The 22,349-nt window shown below is 44.0% G+C and overlaps 1 protein-coding gene across 1 annotated transcript; it reads left to right on the top strand.

Moving 5' to 3' along the window:
- Positions 1-3,116: 3,116 nt before the first annotated feature.
- On the top strand, positions 3,117-18,493 carry POLG2 (DNA polymerase gamma 2, accessory subunit; the record flags this gene model as incomplete). Its single annotated transcript, XM_080714253.1, has 8 exons — positions 3,117-3,672; positions 6,497-6,623; positions 6,745-6,850; positions 8,332-8,505; positions 11,947-12,087; positions 12,197-12,277; positions 14,185-14,285; positions 18,328-18,493. The coding sequence occupies 8 exons, from the start codon at positions 3,117-3,119 to the stop codon at positions 18,491-18,493; spliced, it is 1,452 nt and encodes a 483-aa protein (XP_080570379.1).
- Positions 18,494-22,349: the final 3,856 nt, after the last annotated feature.

Genomic DNA, 22,349 nt, shown 5'->3' with positions numbered 1-22,349 from the left:
CATTCCTGAAACAATTTTTAGGTTTTTTTTGTACTAGAAAATGCAGGCAGTGTTTTCACAAAAGTAACTGTACAGTGATTTGAAATACAATAAATGAAGGCAGTGCATGGCCTTCCAATAAAAGATATTTGAAGACTGAATTAAGTGGAAATTGTACTTTATTTTATATAATGTCATGTAAAACTGCTTAAATGGTCCCCTCCCCCCCTTTTCTAAGAACAAGTGACTTTTCCATTCTTTTAATTCAGGGGTTTGGGGATCAGAAGGTCCTTACAATGATCTATTCACAATTTGCAGGAGTTAAAATGGGATTTTTGATAAAATTGAGTCTAGGCTTAATTGCATAGCTTTCTCGGTAGCTTCCAACATCAGGGACTCATTGAATAGCCTACTTTCCTTAGAATGAAAAGCTAGTAAGGTAATCTGTATAGATGAGAACAACATGGATGACTTGACTTTTGCAAGACAGAGTTTAAAGAGCTCAAGCTTTTTCATCTTCTAACCTGTGTTAAGAACTACCAAATGAACAAAGCTGATTAAGCCCAAGAACTAAGCTTGAGTTTTCTACTAGGTGAATTCGCACGATGGTGCAGGTTACTTGTAGATTCTAGACTTGAAGGAATTCGTGGGGCTCTTAGTCACCCAATAATTCAGGGAACTCTTACAGGTCTTTAAACTGAAGGGTCTATCCATATTCCACACAAGAGAAAAACCTCATCAAAACTAATGGAATCAGGAGTCAACCAAAAAGCACAGTAAATACAATACACTATAGCTTCAAAGTGGATTTATTGCTAAAAATGATCCAGGGAGTTGCTTTAGATTTAACCTTGGCTAACCAACCTAATTTTTCAAAATGTTTATCACCAATGGCTGGAATGAGGTCTTGGTTCCTGGTGTGTGTGTTGCCAGGACAGGGAACCCGGTCTGTAGGAGACTTCCATTTTCTGACTAAACGGGCTTTGTTGTTATGCCTTATATCTAAAATGTAAAATTAGTGTATGCTGGGGCTGGGGGCTTGGATGGAGGGTGGAGATACATAAAACTGATTCAGCCTCTAGTACCCTGAATGGTGTACAGTGGCATGGTTGGTCATTCATGATTTTTAACTTAGAAGAATTTGGGGTGAGTTGGAGCATTTGTTATGTATTTTACTGTTTGATGTCAACGTGGACCTTTTAATTTGTAAGCACAGAAATGATTGTAGGGCTGTGGAAAAATACCTACTTTGAAGTTTTAAGACAGTCCACTTTTTAGCATGTGTGTTGTGTCCACCCTGTGGTTGTCTTAATAAATGTGATTTTTCTCCCCATTCTCTCCTTTATTTATTTGCATAGAGACTTCCCCCTGCATAGAGAGTTCCTTAATGTAGCAAACACTTGGTACTAGCTTTGTAGTTAATTACTGTTAATTGTTTGGCATTTTTCCTAGTTAGTCGCAGCAACATGCACTTGAAAGGGTCTACTTCCTGATCCTTCCCTAAGCACCTTTCCCAAGATCAAATACTATCACTATCCCTGGTTTAGTCCTTTAGAGATCAAAGTTGCCTGGGCTGGCCTTGAACTTAGGCCACCCTGTTGTGTTACTAAGTTATTGCTCTTGAGACTTCATGGGAGTTTAGGGGGAATATAGCTTGTACTTTTTTTTTTTTTTTTAACCAAACCTATTAACCTTAAAGGCTTTGGCATCAGCTTTTTCTCGCTTTGTTTTCCACTGTTTGGACAATTCTACTGAAGTCTCTAGATGGAGATTGTAAAGTTAGAATCCTGTTGGATAACTAATGGGCCATAAATCTATTTTGATGAACTTATGAAAGGTCCTCTTGGTAAAAGTTAACTTACTGGAGGGCTTTTTGAGGTGGTGCTGGGATCTTCATTTCTCCTCAATGTGAATTTCCCAAGTGAAGTGCTGCTGGTTCCTGACTTGGAAGTATTTGAAAATGCAAAGTGATACCCTTTACGCTTAACATGCTCTACTGCGTTCCTAGAACAGTAATTTCAGGATCCGATCAGTAGCATTTGTCAAGAATTGAGTGAGAGCTTTGGTCTAAGCCATAATGGACCGCGTGCGTGTGCGCGTGTGTGTGCGTGTGGTGTGTGTGTGTGTCAGAGACAGAGGCTGGAACCCAGGGTCTGCTGCTGTCTTCCAGCTTGTATTTCCAACCTTTTTTTGTGTGGTACTGGAATTGGAACCAAGGGTCAGTCTACCTCCAAGCTACACCCCCGGCAAAATTTACTATTTTTTTTTTAAAGTCTGAGTTTAAAAGGGCTACACCAAGTAGTGGCTGAGGCTGTTCACCAAATGCTGGGGTTACAAACGTGCGCCACCACGCCCGGATTCCAACCTTATTTTTTATTTGGAAACAATCTCACTAAATTGCTGAGGCTACCCTCCAACATGCATCCTCTTTTCCAAGTACTGGAATTAGAGGCTTGTGGCACTACGCCCGGATTAGGACTAAAGCTTTCAAATAACGGGAACAAGAATTTTCACCGACCGACCTCAAGGATGGAGTATTTGTGATTTGGAGAACAACACAAGTGTTTTGAGCTTTTCCGGGTTGTTAGAAATTGGGTGAGATGGGCCCGGCGTTGCCCATGCTTGTAATCGCAGCATTCGGGAGGTGGAGACCAGAGGATCGCGGTTAGAGGACAGCTTCAGCTACTTAGCGAGACCCTTCGCAACTCAGACCCTATTTCAAACAAAAATACTTAAATGTGGACGGGGGATGTAGCTCAGAGTTCACAATGCCCCAGGGTTCCACCCCCCACCGCAAAAAGGGGGGGCAAGATAAAGCTGGTTTAAAAGTGGCTACAACACGGTAGTGAGAAGTAGGTGGAAATGATTTGATAAGGACCGAAAATTCAACTATTGCCTGAGGGCTGGCGCTGGCGGGCGGGGTCTCAGACGGCCGTCGGTTCGGGCTCGAGGATTGCGCCGGTCCTGGCGGGCGGAGGCCGCGGGGCCGTGACGCACTTCCGGGGCGGGCCCATAGGCTGCACGCTCACTTCCGTCGCGCCTGCGCCGCGACTTCCGGTGTTCCACTACCTTGTGGCGGTTCGTTGAGCTCGCACGAGTGGTGGGCGATGGGTCGAGCTCTGTAACTCCCGAAGGCCATGCGCTCCAGCGTGGCCCTCAAGGCCGGCCATCAGGTCTGCAGGCGTCTGCTTTCTGGGTCTGCGGTTCGGATAGACGGGGGGCAGCCGGGGCGGCAAAGGAGCGGCGCCCCTGGAGGGCACCTGGAGCCCGGCGCCGAGCCGGCCCGGGGCGGCGAGCCGAGCGATGGCCCCGCGCCTGCGGACGGGAGCGCGGCGCTCCTAGAGCTCTGCCTGCGAAGGCATTTCCTCAGCGGAACCAAGCAGCATCTGAGCCGAGATTCTCTTCTGAGCGGGTGCCACCCCGGCTTTGGACCTTTGGGCATAGAGTTGCGGAAGAACCTGGCGGCAGAATGGTGGTCCTCGGTGGTGGTGTCGAGGGAGCAGGTCTTCCCGGTGGATGCCCTCCACCACCAACCAGCCCCTTCGCAGCCCGGGGACGGCGCCTTCAGGTTAGTTTCTGCAGAAACTCTCCGCGAAATCTTGCAAGACAAAGAGCTGAGTAAGGAACAGCTAGTAGCATTTCTTGAGAACTTATTAAAAACTCCTGGGAAACTACGGGAGAATCTTCTTCACGGTATGGTTCTTCACGATTTCATGAAACAGGCTTGGGGTGGGAAGGCAATCTCGCACAAGTTTGGGGATTGCAGCTGGTCCTTTATTTCCACTCAGAGCAAGTTATATGGGTCTTAATTCTTTGGAGTGGTCGGTGTATTAGCTAATTTGCTCTGCCGTGGAGTACATTGGTCCATGGAATGTTCCTTAAAAAGTCTGTATTTAGGGAGCTAGTTCACACTCAATTTTATGGAACAACCATAGACTTTTAGAGTTCAATTGAACAGCTCTAAAATTAGGATCTCAATTCCATCATGTGTTTGTTTGAGCCATTTGTTCATTGTTACCAACGTGTTTACAAATACTTCCACAGTTATTATTTTTTATTTATTTTCATTTATTTTGGTGGTACTGGGGGTGGAACCCAGAGGCTTTCTACCTCCGGGCTATACTCCCAGCCCTATTTTATATTTTATTTGGAAACAGGGTCTCACTAAGTTGCTGAGAGCCTCACTAAGTAGCTGAGGCTGGCTTCGAACCTGTGCGATCCTCCTGTCTCAGCCTCCCGAGTGCTGGGATTACAAGTGTGCGTCACCACCCCCAATTTTATATTTACTCGGCAAACTAAGAGTTTATTTTTCAAGAGCAAAGGAAAATGCCCCGATTCCACAATGTTTTTGTTTTTTGTTTTTTGTTTTTTTACTGAAAACTGATCTGCAATCTATTGTTCAACCCATTAGGTAATGTTCTTGTTTGCCAACTGTAAGACTAATCAAACTTTATAAGTGATTGTTGATTGAATACACAATAATTTGTACGGCATCACTAACCCTTAATATAAAATAACATTTGAGTCAGGCGTTGTGGTGCACGCCTGTAATCTCAGTACTTGGGAGGCTGACACAGGAGGATCACAGGTTCAAGGACAGCCTCAGCCACTTAGGTCTTCTACAACTTAGTAAGGCCCTGTTTCAAAATAAAATATAAATGGGGCTGGGAGTATAGCTCAGAGGTAAAATACCCCTGGATTCAATCCCTAGTAACACACACACACACACACACACACACACACACACACACACACACACACACACACAGTTTGAGGCCAGTGCATAGTAACTTAGGAAGACACTGTTTCAAAATAAAAATGGTGGCGATGTGGCTCAGTGGAAGAACACCTCTGAATTTAATCCTCAGTACCACAATAAGTAGGTAAATAATGCAACATAAATCAGAGATTCTGGGAAAAAATAAAAACAAACAACAGCTTAGACATTTTAGGGGACAGACTTGCTGCCACAGTTCTCATCTTTGTGAAATTGTTCCCCTTGCCATTTTGGTACTGCAGAGTAACTTAAAACGTCCTAAAGTTAGCCAGGTGTGGTGCATGCTTGTAATCCCAGTACTTGGAAGGCTGAGACAGGCCAGACTCAGCTACTTAGGTTCTCTTCAATTTAGTAAGACCCTGTTTCAAAAGAAAGAATAAAAAATAGGGTTGGGCGTGTAACTCAGAGGTAGAATGCTCCTGAGTTTCATCCCCAGTAACGCACACACACCTATACTTCCATGGCTGTGAAAATTAGTGCCCTTATGGTAGTTGTTTAATTAGCCAAATCCTTGGGCTGTCTAGTGTTTTGAGCTTAGACTTAGTGTGTGGCTTTTTGTTCCTACTGCCCTCGCTTTCTTCTGTCCCATGTCTGCACTGTTGTGACAGCCTCAACTTATTAATAGGTTTTGTTTGTTTGTTTGTTTGTTTGTTTGAGGTACTGGGGATTGAACCCAGGGGCATTCTGCCTCTGAAGTACACCCCTGGTCCTAATTTTTGTTCTTTATTTTGAGACAGGTGTCACTAAGTTGGGGAGGGCCTCACCGAGTAGTCAAGGCTGGCTTGAGAGCCTGTGATTCACCTTTCTCGGCCTCCTAAGTACTGGGATTCCAGATGAGCACAACCACATCCTGTTGAACACATGATTTTATTTTTTATTATTTACTTATTTATTTATTTAGGTTTATTTTGAAGATTTAAAGAAGTTTATTAGAAGGATAGGAATGCAGAAAATAGAAATACAGCTTCATACCAGACTGGCATGGAGGGGTGACTCGAAATGAATACACCCAAACACATGATTTTTAAAAGTATATATTTCCAAGCTGGGCGTGGTGGCACACGCTTGTAATTCCAGCATTTGGGAGGCTCAGACAGAAGGATCATGGTTCAAGGACAGCCTCAGCTATTACTTAGTGAGGCCCTTTGCAACTCAGTGAGACCCTGTTTCAAAAATAAAGAATAAAAAATAGGGCTGGGGGCTGTACCTCAGAGGTAGGTTGCCCCTGGGTTCCATCCCTAGTACTGCAAAAAAAAAAAAAAAAGTATGTATTTCCAGGTGAGCGTGGTGGTGCATGCTTGTAATCCCAGTACTTGTGAGGCTGAGACAGGAGGATCGCAGGTTCGTGGCCAGCCTCAGTTACTTAGGCCCTCTGCAACTTAGTGAGACCCTATTTCAAAATAAGGAATAAAAAAAGTAGGGCTGGAGGTGTAGCTCAGAGATAGAAATCCCCTGGGTTCAAACTCCAGTACCACCAAAAAAAAAAAAAAAAAAAGCAGCACATGAAAAAGTGATATTTTGGTGACAGCTGTAATGAGTAGACTGTCAGTCATGTGTTGGATGATATGCTATGTAGTAAAAGTAACAGGTCATTTTTATTTGGGGGAGATGCATGCTGAAGTGTTTGGGAATGAACAAGAGAAAGAAAGCATGACAAAGTGTTATTAGTTTGTCTGTAGTGACAAAAATGGTTTGGGTTTGTGGGTGGATTTATACAATGACTGATTTGTTTTTCGACAGGGGCCTTGGCACAGTATGCTCATTGCCTGGATCTGGTAAACAGGAGGCTGCCTTATGGCCTCGCTCAGATTGGAGTGTGCTTTCATCCTGTTGCTGACACTAAGCAGATATCTGATGGTGTTAAAAGGTACACAATATGGCAGATAACCCGGCCTTGTATTTATATAGTCAAGAACCAGGCACTTCCTTTTTGGGATAGATTCTTACTTTTCAGATCAGCTAACTCTTGATATTTTTGATATCTAAAGAATTGGTGAGAAGACTGAAGCTTCACTGGTGTGGTTTACTTCTGCAAGGACTTCAAGCCAGTGGCTTGATTTCTGGTTGCGTCATCGGCTTCTGTGGTGGAGAAAGGTATTACAATCACTTTAGTACTTAGTAGGTAAATTTGCCGGTCTGATGGTCCACGCCAGTAATCCAAGTATTTGGGAGGCTGAGGCAAGAGGAGCACAGATTGGAGGCCAGCCTCAGGAATTTAGCCAGGCCCTACTTCAAAGTAAAAAGTAAAGAGCCAGGGAATGTAGATTGTCCCTGCTCCATCCCCAATACCAAAAAAAAAAAAAAAAAAGGGAAGCAAATTGTCTCAGTGTGTCAGAGTTATGTAATGCCCCTTTATTATAAGTGCAATTTTGTTTGATGTAGCTATGTTATATTTGTAAGAGGCAACAATAAATCAAGGATGACAAAAACTCTCTGTTCTAGATAGAATGGTTACTTTGGTAAGGACATGTGTTGAGCGCAGCTGCTCTTGCTGATGAACCTTTGTACTGGGGGTAGAGTTCGGGCTGGGCATGGTGGTGCACGCCCGTAATCCCAGCGACTCAGGAGGTTGAGGCCGAAGGTGGCAAGTTCAAGGCCAGCCTGGGCACCTTAGTGAGACTCGTTTTGAAATAAAGTGAGAAGGCTGGCTTAGTGGCTCACCTAGGTGCTCAAGACCTTGGGGTTGATCCCTGAGCACTGAGAAAACAACGATCAGGGCAGAGGCCAGCCCTCACTTGCGTTCCCGGCAGGGTAGACTTGGAGCTGCGCCGCCGCCGCCTCCACCTTCAACTTGTGCTTCTACCTCCGCGAACTCCATTTTAGTCAAAATGGTTCTGTAATTTATAACCACATTTTAGTAAATGCAGAAGAAAGCATAAAGTGCATGTTTTTATCTTGCTGTTGTCCTACCTTTTTCCAACTTTTAAAAATTTCCAATTCTTATCTAAACTAAATGGAAAAATCTCAAACAAGGACTTCACAGAAGGCTAAAAACCGTGACGTGTGATCCTTTCTTCTTTGTCCCATTTAGTTCATAGTTAACTTCCCCTTACTAATTTGCCACAAAAAAGACCTAGATAGATAGCTCAGTGTGGTAACAATGTTCTAAAATAAAAATTACAGAATTAAAAAAAAAGGCTAAGCTTGTAATCCCCATGCCTGTGAGGCCGAGACAGGAGGATCCAACAGGTTCGAAGCCAGCCTCAGCTACTTAGTGAGGCTCTCGGCAACTTAGTGAGACCCTGTTTCCAAATAAAATATAAAATAGGCCTGGGAGTGTAGCTCAGGGGTAGAAAGCCCTGGGTTCCACCCCCAGCACCACATACAGATACACACACACAAAAGGCTAGATCGCATCGCTAGTTTTTCTCAACAGCTCTTCAGAGTAAAGAAGCAGTATTTGTAGCAATATACTCACTCATGCTTAAATTTCAGTTTTTATTTGGGATTGACCAATATAAGCCTGTTGCGTGACAGACAGTCTCGGGCGCCATTAATTCTTAGTAATAGTTCTGGGGTTAGCAGTAGGTTGGCATTTGTTTTAATCAGTTAACAGGACCACCTTTGTTTTCCAGTTTGCCATTAGTCCATCTAACTTCAGCAGCAGTGACTGTCAGGACGAAGCGGGACGAAAAGGAAGCAGGCTCTACTACAACTTTCCCTGGGGGAAGGAGCCGCTAGAAACCCTGTGGGACCTGGGAGAGGGGGAGCTCTTACGCACGCTCCCCGGAGACGCGTCCAGACTGCGCGTAGGTTCCGCCTTGGGCGCCTGTGTGTTTCTTCCCAGATCCCTGTGATGATTTCTGGACCACTTGAGAATATTTGCAGACATGATGTCCTGCACATGACCCCTAATGCATCAGTATCTACTTCTCAGCTGATGTTCATTCATATAAGCACAGTGTACAAAGCCAGGAAACAAACAATAATCCACTATTGCTGTCCCACCCACAGAGCCCCTCAGGTTTAACTGAAGGCCTGGTAATGCCCGGTGAAGGTCTAGAGTCTAATCCAGGATCGTGCATACATATGTCATCACTATGTGGTTTGTTGAATGGTGCTTTTGTTTTTGTACCATAGGGTACAAAACAAAAATTACTTACTTACAAAATTTACAACATTTTGTAAGTAATTACTTACTTGCAAAAATTACAAAACAAAAACAAACTTATTTATTTATTTATTTATTTATTTATTTATTTATTTATTTTGGTGGTACTGGGGGTAGAACCTAGGGGCTTTCTACGTCCCAGATATACTCCCAGACCTATTTTATATTTTATCTCCCTCATTTATTTATTTTTTGATTTGGGTACTGGGGATTGAACCCACAGACATCCTACCTCTGAGTTATACCCCAACCCTATTTTATCTTTTCTTTTGAAACAGGGTCTCACTAAGTTGTTGAAGGTCTCGCCAAGTAGCTGAGGCTAGCCTTACACCTCCAATCCTCTTGTCTCAGCCTCCCAAGTTCTGGGATTACAGGCGTGGGCCATTCAGTAAGCTTTTCTTAATACTTAAATACAATCAGTCTTTCTTTGACTCAGATGAGTCTTGCAGTGTCTCAGAATTATCTTTTTCTTGTTTTGTTTTTTGGTGCTGGGGGTTGTACCCAGAGGCATTCTACCCCTAAGCTACAACCCCAGCCCTATTTTACTTCTTATTTTGAAACACGGTCTCGCTAAGTTGCCGAGGCTGGCTGTGAACCTGTGCTCCTCCTGTTTCAGCCTCACAAGTTTGGGAATAAATACAAGCCTGTGCCACCATGCCTGGATAGAATTATCTCTTTCAATATTACTTCTATAAATAAGTGAAAGATATCCACTAACAGAGTTAGAGAAGAATCCCAGATATCAGGAAGCTTACTGCCTGTAGAGGACAGTTTTTATTAATCTTTGAAGTTATCATATACAATTCAGACAGGTATAAAATTAAGACTTTGCTTGATCATGGGTAATTGTATGTATGTATGTATTTATTTATTTTGCAGTACTGGAGATTGAAACTAGGGGCTTTTTTTTTTTTTTTATTCTTTATTTTGAAACCTGGTCTCACTGAGTTGCAGAAGGCCTCACTAAGTAGCTGAGGTTGTCCGCAAACCGCGATCCTCCAGGTCTCAGCCTCCGGAATGCTGGGATTACAAGCGTGTGCCACAACGCCCGGCTGAACCTAGGGGCATTCTACCTTTGAACTATGCACCCAGTCCTACTTTTTATTCTTCATTTTGGAACACGGTCTCACTAAATTGCAGAGGGCCTCACTAAGTACCTGAGGCTGGCTGCGAACCTGCATCCTCCTGTCTGAGCTTCCCAAGTACTGGGATTACAAGTGTGTGCCATCACACCTGGCTATTTTTTTTTTTTTTTTCTTACAAGTCTGGGGATGGAACCCAGAGGCATTTGACCTCCGAGCTACACCCCTGCCCAATTTTTTATTCTTTTTTTTTTTTTTTTTGTGTGTGTGTGTGTGTGTGTGTGTGTGTGTGTGTGTGTGTGTGTGTGTCGTGTGATGGAACCCAGTGGCATTTGACCTCTGAGCTACACCCCCTGACTGGTTTTTTATTATTTATTTTGAAACAGGGTCTCACTGGGTTGCAGAAGGCCTCATTAACTAGCTGAGGCTGTCTGCAAGCCGTGATCCTCTGGTCTCAGCCTCCCAAATGCCGGGATTACAAGTGTGCACCACCATGCCTGGCTACACATGGCTATTTTTACTTACTTACTTACTTACTTATTTATTTATTTATTTATTTATTTTGGTGGTACTGGGGATAGAACCTAGGGGCTTTCTACGTCCCGGATATACTCCCAGATTTGTTTTATATTTTATTTGGAAACAGGGTCTCACTAAGTTTTTGAGAGCCTCACTAAGTAGCTGAGGCTGGTTTTGAACCAGTTCAATCCTCCCGTCTCAGCCTCCCAAGCGTGGGAATTACAAGCGTGTGCCACTATGCCTTGCTACACCTGGCTATTTTTAAAAGTTGAGGATTTCAAAGTATTTTGGATTTTTTGGTACCAGGGATTGAACCCAGGGGCATTCTATCTCTGAGCTATATCCCCAGTCCTATCATTTATTTATTTATTTAGTGGTACTAGGAGTAGAACCCAGGGGCTTTTCTACCTCTGGGCTATACTCCCAGACCTATTTTATACTTTATCTGGAAACAGGGTCTCATTAAGTTGCTGAGAGCCTCACTAGCTGAGGCTGTCTATGAACCGTGATCCTCTGGTCTCAGCCTCTCTAATGCTGGGATTATAAGTGTGCGCCACCACGCTTGGCTTTTATTTTTTTTTGAAACAAGGTCTCGCTGAGTTGCAGAAGGCCTCACTAAGTATCTGAGGCTGGCTGAGAACCTGTGATCCTCCTGTCTCAGCCTCCCAAGTATTGGGATTACAAGTGTGAGCCACCATGGCCGGCTTGTTTGTTTTTTTTTTAAATGTTAAAAACAACTAAGCCGGGCCTGCCGTACGCTTGTAATCCCCGTGCTTGGGAGGCTGAGACAGGAGGATCACACAGGTTTGAAGCCAGCCTCAGCTACTTAGTGAAGCTTTCAGCAACCCAGTGAGACCCTTTTTCCAAATAAAATATAAAAAAGGTCCGGGAGTATAGCCCGGAGGTAGAAAACCTCTGGGTTCCACCCCCCAGTACCACCAAAAAACAACAACAACAACAACAACTAAATTGGACATGGTGGTGGTCTAGGGGAAGGGAGGAAAGAGAGGGGGGATTAGTGAAGGAGTCACTTCCATTGACAGTATGTTCTTATGTTAGAATGTCAGTGTCAACCATAACGCCCTGTATGAGGCAGGGGGAGATGGGGAGAACGCCCCCGTGCTGTGTGCAAGTGTGTCGCCATCACTGTGAACTACATTCTGATGTGAGGCTGGAATGCACCAATCAAAGTATATACATACAAATAAAATGACACTCCACAAACAAGGCATGGCGGTGACTTCTGTAATTGTAGTCCTTGGGGGGCCGAGGCAGGAGGGTCACAGGTTGGAGGGCAGTCTCAAGTAGTGAGGCTCTCAAACTATGAGGCCCTCTAAAAATTAGGCTGGGGTATAGCTCGGAGGGAATGCCTGAGTTCAATCCCCAGTGCCACACACACACACACACACACACACACACACACACACAATTTTAAGAAAGAGTTTCTAAATGACATTTTATTGTTCTTTTCTGCAAAGGGCCGTGATGGGAGGAAACACGTGGTCCCTTGTGTTGTGTCTGTAAACGGGGACCTGGACCGCGGCATGCTGGCTTACCTCTACGATTCTCTCCAGATCCCGGAGGACTCCTGTACAAGGAAGAGAACCCTTCATAGAAAGGTGCCATTGATGTTTCAAAGATAGGAGGCCCTGGAAAATGTAAAGGCGCCCGGTGTTTTTCCTTTTTATGCTAATTGTGCTTCCCCCATCCCCGCCCCTAATGCCTTAGGTACTTAAACTTCACCCTTGCTTGGCCCCTGTCAAGGTTGCCTTGGATGTGGGGAGAGGCCCCACAGTGGAACTAAGACAGGTGGGTTGATGAGCTTCAGTGCCATGATTTTAATTATAATCATTACTCCGAGTCAGCTTGGTAGCATGCTACTTGAAACTTTATTTCCTTTTTAAGTGTTTTAATGAAATACTGAACTGTAGTTAATTATAGGCAAGTTAAACCATAGTCTGTTAAAGAAGCTGAATAGCTGGACATGGTGGCACATACCTATAATCCCAGTACTTGGGAAGCTGAGATGGGAGGATCACAGGTTCAAGGCTAGCCTCTGCAACTTAACAAGACCCTGTTTAAAAAAAAAAAAAAAAAAAAGACATATGGCTTGCAGTTTAGCCTGTAAGTAGAATGTCCTGGGTTCAATCCCCAGTACCAAAACAAAAAAAAGAAGCTGAATACAATTCAGTGGATTTTGCTCTGAAAGTCATGCCCAAGTTCCATTTTACAGTTTTATGTAGTTTTGGTAATTAAAATATATGTACAGATGTCTAGTGAAGTGTTTCCTTTCTCTTTAAAAAATTTTTGATAACGTGTTGGTGTAAGTAAAGGTTCTAGATCAATAATTTTGATTTTCCTGATCTATCCAGTCTAATTATTAAATACTCTGGAGGAAAGCAGGGGAGGTTTTGGTTTCTCTCCTGGGACTCCTTCAGTGGTCCCATTCGGTGTGAGAGACTCAGACTCCCTGGTCTGAATGAGGACCTGGAAGGTTTAAAGCCTGGGCGGGGCAGCCAGCTTCCTTGCCTGTGCAGAGGCTGGAACATGGGCCACAGTGAGCCTGGCAAAGAAGATGGTGGCTTCTTTCCCATCTTTCACCCTGGCTTGCAGCAGTCTTCCTAAGACCCTTGTGGCCACCAGGTTGCCAGGGTTTAAGACACAGTGCTCCGCTGGGGATGTTTGGTAACAGCCGGAGGGAAATGTTGTAACAAGCTAGGGAGGCCCTGTGTTCATGGTGCCAGGGTGAGAAGGCCTGCTCTAGGGGCTTCAGATTTAGCTTTGCTTTGCCATTTCTTGTTAAGAAAAATAGTATCCGTCGTAGGGTACTATGCCATTTAATTATTCCTACTTTCACATTTCCATCTGGCTTTTGGTTTCCACCTTTCTCGGAATCCATCTCACCTGGTTTTCCCCTTTTCTTCCTGTCATGGTGCTATAACCCTAGAGTTTAGAGTTCACACGGTACTTTGGACTTACTGTTCTTTTGTTTTGTTTTCCTGTTAGAATCTGTTTTGGCTTGGTTTGTGTTTTGGGTAATAATGATGGTGATAAACATTCTTCTTCGCATAAAGATGTCTCTCAGAATGCTTGCATTTAGTATTCAGTTTGCAGTGCTTCATTTCTTTGCTTTCAGAGGAGACGTTCAATTTATAAATTGCATACTGGTGGCGCACACTTGTAATCCCCGCGCTTGGGAGGCTGAGACAGGAGGATCACGCAGGTTCAAAGCCAGCCTCAGCTACTTAGTGAGACCCTGTTTCCAAATAAAATATAGAATAGGTCTGGGAGTGTAGCTTGGAGGTAGAATACCCTGGGTTCCATCCCTAGTACCACATACACAAAAAAGTACACACTATATAAATTATAAACATTGGTTTCTGAGGTTGATGGCTATTAATTTCTTTGTGTGTGTGTGGTACTAGGGATTAAACCCAGGGCCTCACACATGCTAGACAAGCACTCTACTACTGAGCTAAATTCTCAGCCCTTTTTATTTTGAAGCAAGGTCTCAAAGTTGCCTAGGCTTAACCTCAACCTCAAACTTGTGATCCTCCTGTCTAAGCCTCCTGAGGAGCTAGGATTACAAGCCTATACTGCCATGCCCAGATTATTACCCATTTTAGAGTTTGAAAAGTTGATTTGTGGTTTCACAAAAATAAGACACTTAAGCTACTTTTATTTCTTTGATATTTGAAGTCTGTATTTTCCTCCAGGTTTGTCAAGGGCTATTTAAGGAATTACTAGAAAATGGAATTTCTGTGTGGCCTGGTTACTTGGAAACTGTGCAGTCGTCATTGGAACAACTTTACGAAAAGTAAGAATTACTTTATTATTAAGGCATTTTAAGCCGGGCGTGGTGGCTCACACTTGTAATCCCCGTGCTTGGGAGGCTGAGACAGGAGGATCACACGGGTTCGAAGCCAGCCTCAGCTACTTAATGAGGCTTTCGGCAACTTAGTGAGACCCTGTTTCCAAATAAAATATATAAAAGGTCTGGGAGTATAGCTCGGAGGTAGAAAGCCCCTGGGTTCCACCCCCAGTACCACCACAAAATAAAAATAAAAAATAAATAAATAAATAAAAAGGTATTTTACTGAGTTAGGTGTGGTGGCACATGCCCGTAGTCCCAATACTTGAGAAAGGAGGATCGCAGATTCGAGGACAGTCTCAGCAAGCAGTGAGACTCTAATCTTCCTAGTAAGATCCTGTTTTAAAATAAAAATAAAATAGGGCTGGGAGTGTAGCTTAAAAGTAGAATGCCCCTGGGTTCAATACCCAGTACCACACACAGGCACAAAAAGGTGTTTATTCAATGGTTAATTATATATTTCTTTATTTTATGATAGTAGAGAGAAATCTCAGCTGGCTGTGGTAGAACACATCTGTAATCCCAGGATTTGGGAGGCTGAGAAAAGAAGATTGCAGGTTTGATGCCAGCTTCAGCAACTTAGCAAGACTCTTTCAAAATTTAAAATAAGACTAGGGGTGTAATGCCCCTGGGTTCAATTCCCAGTACCAAAAAAAGAAAAAGAAATTTCTTCTGAGGGGGGGGAGGGGGAGAGGGAGAGGAAGAAGGAGGGAGGGAGTATTTTTTACAGAATCCATCCCCTGGTTAAATCTAGAGGAGGGAGCCTTACTTGGCAGGTATATTTGAGCACAAGCGATCTGTAATTCTAAGATTAGTGCCATAGGCTTGAGCTTACCAATTTAGCAGAGATGAAGCTGTATATCTAAGATGCCTTTGTTGAATCAGGACTAGAGGAACATGAGTGGATGCCTTCCCTCGGGAGCCTTTTGGTTCATTCTCAAACCACATAGGAAGGAATTCTACCCTGGAGGGCAGAACTGACTGCTCTCCTCAGTGCCTGGCAGCTTTGTTCACCAGATGCTAAGGACTGCAGCTGGCTGTTGGTAGATCCTCCTAACATGAAAACCCCAAATCTGAAATGCTCCCAAATTTAAAACTGTTTGAGTGCTGACATTTTGAATCAAGTAGAAAATTCCACACCTAACCTCATGAGACAGGTTGCAGTCAAAACACAGGTGCCCCCAAAATATTGTGTAATCCACCTATAATCCCTGGAGGCTCACGGGTTCATGGCCTGCCTCAGCAACTTAGTGACACCTGTTTCAAAATAAAAAATCAGCCGGGCGTTGTGTCGCACGCTTGTAATCCCTGCGCTTGGGAGACGGAGACAGGAGGATCACACAGGTTCGAAGACAGTTGTGCTTGCTTAAGAGACCCTGTTTCCAAATAAAAATATAAAAAAATAGGTGTCTGGGAGTGTAACCTGGAGGTAGAAGGATTTCCAGGAACCCCAGTACCATCAAAAGCAAATAAATAAATAAATAAATAAATAAATAAATAAATAAAATAAAATAGGGCTGGGAGTATAGCTCAGAGGTAGAATGTCCCTGGACTCAGTCTCCAGTAACATACCCCAAAAAAGAAATGGTGCACAATTACCTTCAGGCTGTATGTGTGTATATATATGGATTTTATATAACCCTTGGATCCCATCCCCTAAGATACTTTATTACACATAGGCAAATATTTCCAAATCGAAAACATTTCTGGTCCCCAGCATTTCAGATAAGGTATGCTCCACCTCTCTCATCCTTATCACTCCCACATCCAGCCCGTCACCAGTTGGCATCAGCCTGCCTCTTGAGTGGATCTCAGGTCCACGTCTCTGTCCGCACAGCCATCGTCCAGGTTCAGGTTACCAGTGTCTCTTGTCTGTATCACTGAAGAAATCTCCCAGTTCATCTTTCTGTATCCAGTCTTGCTACTTTTGCCTGCCTGCCTGCCTGCCTGCCTGCCTGCCTGCCTGCCTGCCTGCCTGCCTGCCTGCCTGCCTGCCTTCATTGGAGGTTGAACCCAGGGGCATTTACCTCTGAGCTATATCCCCAGCCCCTTTTTTTTTTTTTTTTTTTTTGTGGTACTGGGGTGGAACCCAGAGGTTTTCTACCTTCGGGGTATACTCCCCAGCCCTATTTTATATTTTATTTTTGAAACAGGGTCTCACTAAGTTGCTGAGAGCCTTACTAACTAGCTGAGGCTGGCTTCGAACCTGCGAGATCCTCCTGTCTCAGCCTCCCAAGCGCGGGGATTACAAGTGTGCGCCACCACGCCCGGCATCCCCAGCCCTTTTAAAAAAGTTTTAATCTTATTAATTTTTTAAATTAGTTAATTTATTTTTACAGGCCTGGGGGTGGAACCCAGGGGCATTCGACCTCCGCGCTACACCCCCTGTCCTGTTTTTTATTCTTTATTTTGAAACTGGGTCTCACTGAGTTGCAGAGGGCCTTATTAAGGCTGGGATTACAAGAATGTGCCACCATGCCCGGTTTCTTCTGTTTTTTTTTTTTTTTTTTTAAATAAAGTGACTCATTCTTCCTTCCTTGGGATATACTTTGATTTTTTTTAACTTTATATGTTGAATGCATATCTTTTGGGTGAAGAGTTCTGGAGCTTTGTGTTTTTCTCCTCAGGCCTCTTAGTAATTTGTTTAACACTCACCTTCCAAATGTGTGCAAAAATAGTTTTCTACAAATAGACATAGAACAAAACTAATAACTTTTTTATATATAAAATGAAGGTACAACTGGGTGTGCTGATGCATGCTTATAATCCCAGCATTTGGGAGGCTGAGATAGGAGGACCTGGGTTTATGGCCAGCCTCAGCTACTTAGTGAGGCTCTCTGCAACTCAGTGAGACCGTTTCAAAATAAAGAATAAAAAATAAGGCTGGGGTATAGCTCACAGGTAAAATGCCCCTGGGTTCCATCCCCAGTACTGCAAAAACTAAATAAATAAAATGAATACATAAAAGTAAATAAAATGAAGGTGTAGTACTTGAACTTTCTAGTCCTCACAAGTTCTAAAATCATATCCTTTTAGAACTGAGTTACGTGGATATAACTTGAGTTATGTGGATATAAATTAAGTTACGGTTATTTTTTATGTGGTTCAGGCTCTATCCCCAGATTATTTCTGTCCAGCTATTTATTAAACATCTCTTATGTCTTAAGCACTTTGATACAGTGGTGAACAAGACAGAAAAGTTTCCTGGTTTTGAGAGACTTGTTTTATAGAGGGACAAAATAGAAAATGAACAACCAAATAGATATATGAAGTAGTTTTTGATGGAACTCCACGAAGAAAAAAATATTAAATGAGATAGCATAACTTGGTCAGCAGAAAGGCCAGTGTATAGTTAACGATTGCCAAACCTGAAACTGTAAGTTAGCATACAGCTACAAATGAGGCAGATCTTTCTTAGAATATGGTTTATTATGTGAGACTTTAACCAAAAGTCACTGTTCCTGGATTGCTGTCGGCCTCCACAGGGCTGAGGCCATCAAGTGGTTTATTCCCGGTATTACCCCAATGTGTATTACCCCAAATGATACATTGAGGCGCCAGTGTTTGTTTCTCAGGTTTTATTTTCTGTTACAACTTTTCAGCTATTCGAATATGTTAGAAACTTGTGGAAGTTCTACTTTGAATATGGGTTGTTCTGGTCCAGCTCTCAAGCCCTGATTTTGAGTTTGTGAGTTGAAAGTGGTTTGTACTGTTAATTAAAGTTGATAATAGTTGGGCATGGTGGCACACACTTGTAATCCCCGCGCTTGGGAGGCTGAGACAGGAGGATCGCACAGGTTCGAAGCCAGCCTCAGCTACTTAGTGAGGCCCTGTTTCCAAATAAAATATAAACTAGGTCTGGGGGTGTAGCCCAGAGGTAGAAAGCCCCTGGGTTCCATCCCCAGTACTGCAAAAAATAAAAATAAAAATTAAATAAAGTGGAGAATTGACAGTTTGTACCTGAGCGCATGTGTTTTTAACTTCCTAGGTATGATGAGATGAGTGTCCTCTTCACAATTCTGATCACTGAGACCACGTTGGAGAGTGGATTAGTGCATCTGAGAGGCAGAGATACCACAATGAGGGAAACGATGCACATAGCCAAGTTGAAAGACTTCTTAATCAAGTATATATCATCAGCTAAGACTGTATAGATTTTCATATTTGTGTAATAAATATTCTCTCCCAATTTGGTTGTTTCATGTTAACTTAGTTTTATTAGCCCCTTTGCACTTATGAAGTAGATTTTTTTTGGGGGGGGGATGGTACTGGGGATTGAACCCAAGGGTGCTTTGCCTGTGAGCTACAACCTTAACCCTTTTTATTTTTTATTTTGAAACAGGATCTTCCCAGGAATAGTAGCACATGCTTGTAATTCCAGTGCTTGGGAGGCTGAGACAGAGATCACAATTTAAAGGCCAGCCTCAGCACCTTGGCAAGACCATTTCAAAACAAAAGGCTAGCCATGGTTGTGCACGGTTGTAATCTCAGCATTCGGGAGGCTGAGACAGGAGGATCACGGTTTGTGGACAGCCTCAGCTACTTAGGCCCTTTGCAACTGAGTGAGACCCTGTTTTAAAATAAAGAATTAAAAATAGGGCTGGGGTTGCAGCTTGGAGGTAGAATACCCTGGGTTCCATCCCCAGTACTGCAAAAATAAATAAAAGAGTCTAGGAATGTAGCTTAGAGGTAGAACACCCTGGGTTCAATCCCCAATACCACAAAAAATAAATTTATTATATAAAAAGTGTCTCACCAAGTAACCTTGGCCTTAAACCTGTGATTTTCCTGTCTTAGCCTCCCAAAAACTGAGATTATAGGCATGAACAACCATGCCCTACAAATGAACTTTTTGTTTGTTTTTTTTGGTACTGGGAATTGAACCCAAGAGTGTTCCACCTCCAAGCTACAACCCCAGCCCTTTTTTTAATTTTGAAACTGGATCTCACCAAATTGCTGAAAATCTAAATTCCTGAGGCTGTCCTCGAACCTGAAGTCCTGTCTCACGTCTCAGTCTCCCAAATACTGGGATTCCAGGGAAATCACCACACCCAGCAATGCTTCTGTATTACTACTACTACTACTACTACTACTACTACTACTACTACGCTGGGTATTGAACCTAGAGCCTAACACATGCTAAGTAAGCATTCTACCACTTAGCCATTTTGTACCTTCTTTTATTTTTTATTATACACCATCCCTGGTTCCATAGTGAAATATCTTGACGTGAAAAATATGGCTACTGAAATGAAAAACTCAGGTCCTCTTTCTCCTTCCTCCCCGAACAGCTCAACCAGGTAGGGCTAAACATCTGTGTCGGGGCAAGATGAAGTGGAGCCACGGTAGCCAGGAGCGGGCTCAGAGCCTTTCTGGGCAAGGGGGGACGCCAGGGTCTAGTGACCCAGAGCAGGCTGTGGGGCATCTACCCCGTGGCAGGCCAGTCCAGCATGTGGTGTCCCGGCCTGCGAGAGGCCAGAGCATTTGCAAGTGGGCAGGGAGGTGCAGGTGTCGGCCTGGATGAGGAGGAGGTGTTGGGGAGGGGTGTCCGCGCGGAGAGGGTGCTGTGACAAGACAGCTGGCTGGGGAGGGCATCTGGGAGAGCAGGTTGGTTTGGGTGATAAGATCCCAACCAGGTGAGGGCCGTGTCTGCTGGGCTAAGGGTGGGCTTCTGGCTCAGGTGCAGGCACCTGGGAAAGGAAGGGGCTTCTGCACTGGAGGACGGCCTGCGGGGAAGCGGGGAGGCCTGTGAGGAGATACCAGGAGCCTCGTTTTTACAGCCAAAGATATTGATGAAGTAGAAAATGGAGAGAACTAGAATGCACTCTGGTGTGGCTCAGAATTGGAGGGATCAGTGTACACTTAGGGTTTTCACTATAGAGATGCGGAAATATAGACAGAAGCGATCTGAGTGTAGTGGTAGTGCACAGCCTGTAATCCTAGGACTGGGAGGCTGAGACAGGAAGACTAAGTTCAAGGACAGCCTCAGCAATTTAGCAAGACCCTGTTTCAAAATAAAATAGGGCTGAGGGTGTAACTCGGAAGTAGAGTACCCCTGGGTTCAACCTCCAGTATCCTCCCAGAAAATATACATATGTATATAGAGAGATATAAATATTTAAGTACATTCCCAAGCTCTGACCATTGGAAGGATCTGGAAGCAGCCCTACCCGGAGCAGTGATCACAGCTGGAGTCCAGAGCCTGGTTTCTAGATTTGGAGCTCACCTCCAAGCAGCCAGGGCTCTTGGGGAAAATGGCTTCAGACGGTTCCGTGGCATCCAGCCCAGTTGCCCACTGTCGTGCCCAGCTCAACAACACTCTCGTGTTGGTTTCTCCTGCAGTCCCTGGGGCCTGTTCCTGTGGGGACACCTCCCAGATAAGACAGAAGGTTTTGTGTCTAGTGTAAGACTCATCAGAAGGCCTCAGGAAGCAGCCTTGGGGAACAGAGCGACTCCCTGAGGACGGATGGTAACAAGGACTCCATGCCCAGAGGTAAGTGGGTGGTGAGAACCCTTAGCGCACTGTGGCTTCACAACTACGGAGACTTTCTTCTGCGCTGGAGGGGCGACGTTGAGAAAGCGGAGCACTGGGTTACGCAATAGTTCTAGCACTTGAAAGGTTTGGAGCAGTGTAATTATGTAAATTGTGGAGTTAGTTGGCTTCTGCATGAGAAGCTTTGCAAGGAGAAAATGAGAGCCTCTGGATTTGGGGCAAGCTGGGGAACCTAGAGGGTTTCCTTAGCACCGTTTAAAGCTGCCTTCATCTCCCACTGCCGAAGGGTAGGCTGTGCTGGAAATGAGGCTCAGAATCTGATCAGAGGGTAGGGTGAGCTGGGTGTGGTGATGCACACCTGTAATTCCAGTACTTGGGAAGCAGGTTTGAGGTCAGCCTCAGCAACTCAGGGAGACTAGAGGAGCCATATAAAGAAATCCTATTCCTATGAGCTTGACAGAGCCGAGCATTAGCTGGTTTTTTTTTTTTTTTTTAACCATAGTGTGACCTGTTTCAAAATAAAAAAATAAGGCTGGGGGTGAAGCTCATAGGTAGAATGCCCCTGGGTTCAATCATCAGTACCACAAAAAAGGGGATAGAGGGGGTGTGAACACAGAGGCCAAATGTAGTAGACTCCCGCTCACCTGTGGCATGGGCCTGGGACAAGTGGGCTTGAGATACGGACACTTGGGTCTGGGAAGTTCCCAGTTCCTTTGAGCTCTCTCTGGACAGGCAAAAGTAGCCTCTCCCCCCTTGCTAGAGGACAGCCCCCTCTCCCATTAGGAGGCCTAACGTTGGGCAAATGCTTCATAATATCTTTTTTATTGTGCTAAAATACACACAAAATTTAACAATTTATTAAAATTTGCTATCCTGACCAACTTCAGGTGTGTGATTCAGTGGCATTAAATATCGCAGCATCAGCACCATCTATCTCTAGACACAGGCCAGAGACGGAAAGCTGACAGACAGGCATCGTACTGCCTCCAGGGTGCGCGGAGGAGAGCCCTGTCGGCTCAGGGCGGACGACCTAAGCCTGCGAATGGTGAAAGCACCTTAAATGCTTTACGTGTGTGGGGTCCCACCTGACCACCACCGGATGACATGATTGGGTGCTAGAAACACACACAGCTTAGTCGTAAAATGTAGGAATTCACTTTGGGGAAACAGGTAGACTTTTAAAGTGCCAAATGAGTTTGCTTTTCTTTGTGTAAATAAGATCCTAAAAAGCATCTTCCACCAAGATGTAGTTGGTTTAGGTTTCAGAAGTGAATTCAGAATACACATAATCATTTCTATATTCATAGCAGGCTTCTGAAATATAAAAAGAAAAATAATTCAATTAATCGAGGATATGCATCTAGAGGAGCTATATAAAGAAATCCTATTCCTATGAGCTTGACAGAGCCAAGCATTAGCTTTTTTTTTTTTTAACCATGAAGATTTTGTTTTTGCCAATGTTTTAGCAGCAGCCCCGCATCTTCCTCTCAGGACTTTTTATAGGCCCTGTCCACCTA

Source organism: Muscardinus avellanarius, assembly GCF_963383645.1.
Source record: "Muscardinus avellanarius genome assembly, chromosome: 16".
Lineage (NCBI taxonomy): Eukaryota > Metazoa > Chordata > Mammalia > Rodentia > Gliridae > Muscardinus > Muscardinus avellanarius.
This window is presented reverse-complemented; position numbering and strand designations above follow the sequence as displayed.